This window comes from Coturnix japonica, chromosome 3 (genome assembly GCF_054131305.1).
Source record: "Coturnix japonica strain WE chromosome 3, WE-NBRP24, whole genome shotgun sequence".
NCBI lineage: Eukaryota > Metazoa > Chordata > Aves > Galliformes > Phasianidae > Coturnix > Coturnix japonica.
Genome location: NC_140665.1, coordinates 16,462,268 through 16,471,553, shown reverse-complemented (window position 1 = coordinate 16,471,553; position 9,286 = coordinate 16,462,268). Strand labels below are relative to the sequence as shown.

The 9,286-nt window shown below is 49.9% G+C and overlaps 1 protein-coding gene across 1 annotated transcript; it reads left to right on the top strand.

Moving 5' to 3' along the window:
* The first annotated feature begins 4 nt into the window (after positions 1–4).
* Positions 5–9,208, top strand: DSTN (destrin, actin depolymerizing factor). The gene is made up of 4 exons (XM_015857039.2): positions 5–135; positions 7,065–7,372; positions 7,597–7,673; positions 8,918–9,208. The coding sequence occupies exons 1-4, from the start codon at positions 133–135 to the stop codon at positions 9,025–9,027; spliced, it is 498 nt and encodes a 165-aa protein (XP_015712525.1). The 5' UTR covers positions 5–132; the 3' UTR covers positions 9,028–9,208.
* The last annotated feature ends 78 nt before the right edge of the window (positions 9,209–9,286 follow it).

The window sequence follows — 9,286 nt, the reverse complement described above, 5'->3', positions numbered from 1 at the left end:
CGGCGCCCGTGACGTCGGCAGCGTTTCCGCTCGCCTCGCGCCCGACCCGCTTCCCTTCCTGCCCTTCCTGCCGCCGGAGCCCGCGCCGCGCTCAGAGCAGAGGGAAGCAGCAGCCGCCGCTCCGCAGACACCATGGTAGGAGCCGCTCCCACAGCGCCGTGAGCCGAGCGGGGCGCACTGAGGGGCGGCTGGAGCCGCGGTGCCGTGCCGCAGCCCTTCCCTGCCCGCAGCCGGCGGGGCCTCGGGGCTCGAGTTGGCCGCGCTCCGTTCTCCTTCATTCCTGCCCCCTCCTCCCCACACACCCCGCCATGAGGCGATGGGGCCGGATGGGGCCGCCCTCTCCTCATCGCGCCCCCCACCAGCCCCCCTCACAAGGCGAGGGCCATGGCGGGGCTGGGGGAAGGAGGGAAGGAAGGAGGGAAGGAGGGCATGGCGGCGTGGGGGGGAGCGATGCGCGCTCCTGGTGCCGCAGGGCGCGGCCACGGGGGGGAGGGGCTGTGAGGGGGGAGGGGAGGCGGCGCCCCCTCACGGCTCCGTGTGGCGGCAGGAAGCGCGGGGCCGCATCCGGCTCGGGCCGGGAGCCATCTTCCCGCACAGCGGGGCCACGGGCCTGGCCTAGAAAACGGCGGCGGGAGGGAGGGAGGGAGGGAGGACCGAGGAGCTGCTGGAGCGGGGACACGGCTCCGTTCGGCGGGGAACAAAAGGAAGGAGCAGGGGGCGGCTCAGGAGGTGCTGCCCGTCTGGCTTCCTATGGAGCAGCTGGAGCTTATGGCAGCCCTCAGCACGCGGCACAGCCCAGGGGAGGTGCAGGGGGAGCTGCTGAAGCTCTGCCGAGACCTGCAGCTCCTGTTTAAAGCAGGCTTGTCTGAACAAGCCGGCTGCTACCTCTGCACTACGCAAACCTGCTTTGAAACGACTGCTCCATGTGCCAGGCTTCCTCTTGATTCAGAAGCAGGCGATTCCCAAGTTGGCCGAAACACGTATTTCTCGTAGCTGTCTCCTTTTTGGAACAAGCTTTAGGGTTGTTTTTTTGTTCCTTTTTATTTGCTTTTAGGTGCTTTCTTGTTGCAGCAAATGAACTTGCTTTTAGGCAGCGTAGGCCTTCTGCCAAAGTACAGTGATAGCAGCAGGAGGGCATCGCTGGGTATCAAAAGAACATTGGAATTCCTGCTTTTATGTGTCTTGCCATAAGGCTTAGAGTCTTTGGTGCTGGATTAAATGGTTTCACAGTCCTCGGAGGACCGTGCAAATTATTTTCCTTGCTTGTTAGTCAGTAGTATTCCCAAATCTGTGTAACTAAGAGGTGTGTGTGCCTCGTGGATGAGAAGACAGCCTCCCTATGCTTGGTTGGGTGGGTGCCTGGTGTGTTTCTACCCCTGCTGCTGGGGTATTACTAGTTCTATCAGGGAGCAAGGCTTGATCTCATGCAGGAGAGCTATGGTTAGGTAGAGCTATCCAGAGCTGCTTGAGAGCTTCACACTTGCCCAACACCAGCCATCTCCAGGACAAATAACTTGTTAGTAAGTGTCTGGGTTGCCCAGGGAAGACCTTCAGAAGCTATTTTTAAGGGTGAATGTTACATAGCCATGGGATTGTGGAGGGCCGCATGACCATTCCTGCAGACACTTGGCTCATAAGGTCTGATTTTTGTGCTGAGTGTGTTCCTAAGAAGCTTTGCTTTCCTGCAGGAGTCTCATTGCACACCAGCTTAGAGCCGCATTACCTCAGAAACGTGTGTTTCAACGCAGGAATGAGAGCTTTTCCAAATTGCTGCCCCTCTAGTGGCTGCTGCGCTTCCTGTGTTATTGGAAGCGTGGCTGGGATCACCTTTCGCACTGGGGGTTGCCTGTTCTGCCTGCCTCAGTAATTACCGGGAGCCAATTTCATGGTGGTTGGGAGAAGGTGATGATTTCCTCTGGCTGAAAGGTGAGGAAGTAACCTCCAGGAATGCAGTGGATACATTCTCTTGTCTTTCTGTGGCAGCTCTCCTTGTCTAGTCGAAACCTTTCTTATTGTCAGGAAAAAGAGGCTGAATGGGGTTTTGTTTCCCTTTCCCACATCATTCCCTCATAAGAGAGATCAAATAATGCAAAATAAAATAAAAGCCTTGAGTCAGGCTGGCAAGATGTGCCTACAAGTGGAATGCAAATAGCGCTGTTCTTCTTGCTGCTTTATGGTGTGTAAATAATGGCCTCTTACACAACAGCAATAAAAAAAAAGCAGTTATGTTTCCTATCGTGCTTCAGATCTGAACTAAAGCCTGGATGTTTTCAGATGTGTGTTCTGCCTTGTGGAAGTGTGGGTGTCCGTCTGGCTGCTGCTAGTGGGGGCAGTGGGCCAGCGTTGGGCTCAGGAGGGCACTGCTGTAGCTGTGCTGGCCTGCTCTGCAGGATGAACTCACAGCAGCTGCTCCACGTGTTGCTTCCTTCCCTGCTCTGGAAAGCAGAAGTGCTGCTATTAAATAGGCTTTCTTGAGCGCTGTGCTAACGGATGAGGGGCAAAGCAGTAGTTAAGATCCATACATCTGTAACCACCTTGTTTTGGGGCATCTTGCTGACCACAGCTGGCAGCTTTAGCTGACACCTTTTCGTGCCTGCTGTGGAATCGATGTTCTCCCAGTGGGCTCAGTGCAGCCAAGCTGCACAAGCCTCCCTGCCTGCTGGGTGCTCATAGTTCTCCCTTCAGGTCTCAGCCCTGGCAACATCCCAGAGCTGCGTGGCACTGTAAGGAACAGCTTTGCACAGTCTCCTGTCCTGGAGCACTCGGGTGGTGATGGTTCTAGCTGCAGACGTGTGCCATGACACATCAGTGAGTCAGATGAAGGCGCCACATGGTAGCACACACAGTGCTGGCAATGAAGGGGATTCAGAAGGTGGTTGGGAGGGATGGTTTGCCAGGGCTGGGGAAAACAAGATGCTTGTATAAGAAACCCAGAACCAAATATGTGGCAGTGGTGTGACTAATAAACATGGGCGCAGTGTTGTCAGATCTCTGCCTTTGCAGTTAAAGCAGCCGTGCTGCAGTGTATTCTTGGTATCAATACTGGAAAAATTGATGGTGCTTTTCCAAGAGGAAGAAGTTTCCACTTGAGTAGCTGTGGATGGTCCGTGCTGATGTACACAGTGTGTGCACAGGGCTCCCAAACAAAAGGAGGCAAGAACTGGTTCTTGAAACGCCTGAGCTGTTATCTACAGAAACATGACAAAGGAAGTCTGCAGCATGAAATTGGCATGCACCTAAAAACAGGTTTAATCTGTCAGGCTTCTTGGGAGACAAAGTAAGTCATTAAAGCTGTCTGTCTTACTGCTGACCAAGGAGCAGAAACTTGGAGGTGAAGGATGTTAAAGATTCAGGAGATGCTGGCATTCACTGTAGTACCTAATGAAATCCACTGCATCCGAGTCCTGGTCCAGTGCAGCCGTGCTGCAGCTCAGACTATTGAGGATCTGGTAGGTGTCTTGCTTGAAATCTCAGAGGAGAAATTTGTATTATTCTTCAGCCTTTCCCCTCCATTTTCTCACCCTGCTCAGATGAAATTCCAGCTGCAGAGCACTTTGTGATGAAGGCAAACTATTGGGAGCTGTTAGCGGAGCCAGCTGGAGCCAGCCATTGCAGTCAGAGGCCTGAGAGACAGAAGGCTCTCTCTTCAGCTGTGCTATTTGGGGACAGCATTCTCTCTCTCTCTCTCACAGGCTTCTGCAGCGATTTGCACTTGAGGCAGGAACGGCGGCTTTGTGAAGGGAATAAGAGCCGCTGTGTTACTGCAGTGCATGCTGACAAGGCATTTAATGCAACCATTACCTCATGTGCCTACAGCCGGCTGTGTGGAAATACAATGGGGCAGTGGTGTGAGGGCTCGGCAGTAACGTAGGTGGAGGTGCAGCCCACAAGGCGTGCTGCTCTGGCCATGGTTGCAAGAAAGCATGGGGGGAGAACTCTTTGTTAAATCCCTTGGGGAAATTTGCACATTTAGGGAGTGCAAGCAAGAATCTGCAGCCCTATCGTCATTTCTTTCCATCTGATAACAGGGTGGCTTGCCTCCTCCTTGCTGCTTTGGTGAGGTTACCTGGCCCTGACACCCATGGAACAGCCTGGCTGTTTGCCTGTGTCCTGAGAAAGGGTTAAAATCAGTATTGTGTGTATTCAGGGATTGCAACCAAATGCAGCCAGCCGATGGCCTCGTGTCCCACCAGTACCTGCCATGCACTGCTCAGCCACCCGTGTGTGCTGTCTGAGTTGGATAATTGCTTTCCTATTGAAAAGGAACAGAAGCAAGTTATCTGGTCTCAGCTATGCAGCGTTCTGGCCACCACGCCTGAAAAAATAATGAATGTGCTGTATTGAATCCTCTGAGCAGCGTAATACTGGGCCAGAGAGAATCCAGGCTAACAAATAAGTGCTTATGCTGCCATAACTGGCAGCAGGTGGAGGCTTCTCAGCAGCTGGTTTTCAGGACGAGTCAGCAGAGACATGGTTAAATTACCACTTGGGAGCGTGGCATTTCTCTGTGTTCCAGTGGCCTTCACAGTCATCTGTCCTGTTGCTGCCCTACCCCCAATGGCTGTGGCCAAGTTACAGCAAAAGCCACCTAGGGTTGAGGTTTTTCCTTTTTAGGTATGTTTGGGGAAGCCATCAGAATTGGTCGGAGCCCGGGGCTGGAGGGGGAGCCCTTCTGTTGCAACACACTGCCTTCCTGGAAGCAGTTGTGCTGGGATTTTATGGGCTCATTTCAAGCCCTCACTGACACAGCTATATTGTTTGCTCAGAGTGAAAGAATCTATGCTGTCCCTGGCAGGTCAACCTCTGTATTGGTTCAGAGGTTGTATGATATGTTACGAAGAAGATTTGCACCAGCTATTAACGCTTTACTTGAGAAAATGAAGACAAAAGATGCAGTTCTTACTGTTGCCCTTCAGATTCTGCTCAGTGCCAGTGGTCAGCTGCAGATGAACAGTGGGTTTGGAGTTTCCAGACCGAGTGCTCTCAATGTTTTTGGAATCTGAAGCAACTTGCCAGCCGTGTTCAATTCCTTTATAAGGAAATAACTTGTCTCCCAGCTTGGAGAAATGTTTCTGGCTGTGCATCTCCTCCTGCCTGCATAGTTTGCATCTACTTGCAGCTCCATTGCTGATGCTTTCTTCCGGCCCTATGCTCAGTAGTAATGCCTTCTTTCAGAGCTGATTTCTTGGTAACAGAGGTCGATACGGAGGGACTAGTGATCATGGAGCAAAGATCAAGTGCTGATAAAGGCGGAGATGGTTGATACCAACTCCTTTTATGGCATTACCGGGCTGTGCTGGGTCAGACTTTGTGCATCTTCTGTGTAAACTCCTCAGCTTTTTGCAGGTTTTAAAGCTGAGCCTTAAAGCTCTTGTCAGCTGCTGAGGTGCCATTAGCTTGAAAGACAAATCTCGTAGAAAGGAGTGGAAAAATGGCTGTCAGGAGTTCACAGAGGATCAGCCTGTAGTGGATGATGCAATAGTGTTAGTTGCTGTTTGCGTTATTAGGGCAACCCTGCATTATTTCCAGTCCTCACAGAGAGCTTGCTGCCTACACCAAGCACAGCGATGCAGAGACAGGAAGAAAGAGGCATTTATTTCTCATTAGCTCCCAGCCACGCTCTCACAACGGTGCAGTCCATTGTACAGACGAGGTGATACAGGAGTACGTCAGTTTGCATTGATGTTTGCACTGCTGCTTGTCTTTATCCTGGAATGAGCTTTCTCTGCTTACTTTCCTTGTGCTGCTGGAGACATGCAGCAGGGTGGCTGCCTGCCAGGCAGCTGAGGCACAGCAACTTCCTCCTGTTCTGTGGCCTGCTCCTCTCAGAGCAAATGCAGAGTGCTGTGATTTGGTGTCCCCTGCACACAATGAATCCATAGGGCACATTTTTGCGGGCTGAGCTGAAGGGAAACCAAAACAAGGAACAACCTTTAGTCTTTTTCCGTTGGTATCTCTCACATGATGCTGTACCTGCCTGCTTAGTAGTGCTGACTGCGCTCAGAGTGATGACGTGTGGCAGTTTGCACAGAGGGAGGAGGGTGACTTTCCAGTATCTGACTCGCTGTATCTGAGGATAATGTGCTTTTGGAAGCCCCAGAAGCAGCATGGGAAGAGGCTATATTAGGAAGGAGTCTCGCTGTTTACATGGCATGCTGTGGTTTAACAGATTGATGAGTGTTGGGCAGGCTCTGGTTTGCTGTTTACTGCTCTGACCGGGATGTTTTTCCAGCAGCGTGGCTCCCCATATTTGCAGTATTCTCTATTCGAGTGCTGTCTTTAACCTCTCAAACTTCATTTCATTCTGAGTGTAAAACACAACTATAAATACTGTGTTACTGCTGAGTAACCAGAACTTCTCACCAAACTTGCAGGGTGAAGGGGGGGGTGAAGAAATCCTTTTAAAGGCAGCCTGCTTTAAACACTGGGAGAGGAAATGCTGGGAAATCGAGAATTTTTGCAGTTAGAATTGCAGGGTCTGCCTTTAAAACACTGAACTGAGAACGACTTCAGAAGGTTGTTTTGTTGATGGCTGAGAACTGTATTCCAGTGCCCGCACTTTATCTCTCTTGACTTCTAAACCAAACCCAGTCGATAAGCGTGGGTTTGACAGCCTTGTACCTCTGTTCCTGAAGCTGGTGGCAAAGAGGCAAGAAGTGACCAGGAAACTGAATAGAAGTGACCCGAGTTCATTCAGTTGTCTGCCTGTCCTGAGATGGCTAATGAAGCCAATCTGCTGTAACGTCAAAGGATTTGCCACAACTGAATCTCAGAGGACAAGGGGTGGACATAAATGTGGAACTACCCTGACAGCACTGTTCTAATATAAGTAGGACTGTGCCTTGTTCAGAATAGTTTTGGTTTGGCAACTTACTGTAGGCAGCATTGAGGCTCCGGAGTCTTTACTTGAGAAGGGCCTGCAGCTCTCCTGTCTAGACTCTGAGGCTGTCGGCGACTATCACGAGTGTTGCTTGTCTTCTAGCCTCATCTTGGAGGCACTGTAGGGATGTAGTTGATAATATACTCAGTGGTAACCCTATGGGTCTTTGCTCTGATCTTTGCAGGCATCTGGAGTACAAGTTGCCGATGAAGTATGCCGTATCTTCTACGACATGAAAGTGCGGAAATGCTCTACGCCTGAGGAGGTGAAGAAGAGGAAGAAGGCCGTCATCTTCTGCCTCAGTCCAGACAAAAAGTGCATTATCGTGGAAGAAGGCAAAGAGATTCTAGTGGGAGACGTTGGTGTGACGGTTACTGACCCTTTCAAGCACTTTGTGCAGATGCTTCCCGAGAAGGATTGCCGTTATGCCTTGTATGATGCGAGTTTCGAGACCAAGGAATCCAAAAAAGAAGAGCTGATGTTCTTCTTGTGGTAAGCACTCTTCATCACTCGCTTGTTCCTACCACGAGGCCTGAGCTGTGCTGAGGCCTATGAGCGTTTGTTTTGTCTATGGGAGGTTTGAAATGTGCTGGACAGCGTGATACTTGTATTGTGAGCCATTAGAATTCCCTTTGTTTATAATCAGTGGCATGCTGTTTGTCTTGTTGCTGGATGATAAATGCTGCTAATTGCACTATCTTCATGTATTCCATTAGGGCACCAGAACAAGCACCTCTCAAAAGTAAGATGATCTATGCAAGCTCCAAGGATGCAATCAAAAAGAAGTTCCAAGGTATGTAGTGCAGCTCACACTCCTGGCTGCCCTCTAAAACACTCACACTGCAAGGCTTAACCATTCTCTAATTGGCTTTTTTCTTTGAGATGCGGTGAGATGAGAATTTAACCATGTGAAATGCCCTGTGACAGAGCTGAAACAAGCTCTGGCTGAAGCCAAACTTCAAATGCCTGACTCGAGGCATTAGAGGCACTAGAACCGTGCTCAGAACTAGAGCGGGCTTGGCAGTGTACAAGAGTGTCTGCCATGCAGAGCAACTAGCTTACACCATGCAGCCTATACACATCACATTCTTGTTAATACTGCCCTGTATTTTGTGTAGCACCGTCTCTGTGGCAGAGGACTTTTCAGCTTTGTATCTGTTGAACTGCAGAATCAAGTAACAGTAACTGTGCTGTACTGGTAAATAATGGCTGGCTTGATTTAGAGATGCAATTGCAGTCACTCCTTTCAAAGGCATTGCATCTCTGAGTGGAGAAGCAAAGTGATGTTCATCCTGTCAGGCACCAATGACCAAAGCCTTAACCTTGCTGCAGCATTCTAGAGTTTCATTCTGAATAAATGATTGTGATGGCTCTCAGCCAGGTAGCCGTGCCCCCTTCAGTTCTTTGTGCCATGCTGGACTGGAGTGTGTAATACTGATGGGAGCGGTGCATGGCAGCACCATTCTTCACAGTATGGCTCAGCAGTGAATTGGAGCTGGTCAGGGATAACATACTGTGCTGAGCACACGTGAGGGCTGAAAAAGAAACACTGTGCTTTCTCTGCTTTTCTCAGTATAAAGCAGGGCTGGGCCTGGCTCCCTTGTCTCCAGAACAGAAACCACTCTTAATTCTACGTACCAGCAAATCTCTACAGCATGTCCCACTTCGATTCTGTCAGCTGTCTCAGTGCCTGCATTCAGCAGCTCCCTCAGTTGACATATTCGGGGTAACAATAGAAGTGAGACTGTTTCACTCACAGGTTGATTTGCCATGAGAAGCTGACAGTCTGAGCACTGATAGTAGTGAAAAGCTTCTCCCTGATACACGTATTGATTTGTGATGTGTAGCCAGATGTCCCTGTGATATACTGGGGGTGGGGGGGAACCCAAATTCCTTAGTTTTCCTTAGCAAAGGCAGGACTTCACAGCTTGAGTGACCATTCTGCCTCTCCTAATATTACTACTAACTGTGCTTCTCTGGTTGATTGCCAGCGTATTGAAATACTGCATTATTGAGTGTTTTGCATCTTTTTTTTAGGCATAAAGCATGAATGCCAAGCAAATGGGCCAGAGGACCTCAATCGAGCTTGTATTGCTGAGAAGCTAGGAGGCTCCCTAGTCGTAGCTTTTGAAGGAAGTCCCGTGTAGATGTCATACAGTGCCACAACTCTACAAGCATTCCATGTTTTAATATATCAGTCATGTAAAGCAACCATTCTAGGCAAGGGTTTCACTAACTGTAGGGAAGCTGTCTTGTAGAATAAAGTAGATTTTGGAGATGTAGCTCGTATGTAAAAAATGACCTTAAATAAATCAAATTAAGGATTTATCTTGGTGTATGAATATTCGCATTGGTTGTCTATCCCAGTACTATCCCCAATGAATTAACACTAAAGGTCTCCAAGGA

Bases quoted from the DNA above. Each gene is read 5' to 3' on its own strand.
- DSTN (XM_015857039.2), top strand. The intron at 7,373-7,596 runs GTAAGCACTCTT...GTATTCCATTAG, and splicing joins GAGCTGATGTTCTTCTTGTG to GGCACCAGAACAAGCACCTC. The intron at 7,674-8,917 runs GTATGTAGTGCA...TCTTTTTTTTAG, and splicing joins AATCAAAAAGAAGTTCCAAG to GCATAAAGCATGAATGCCAA.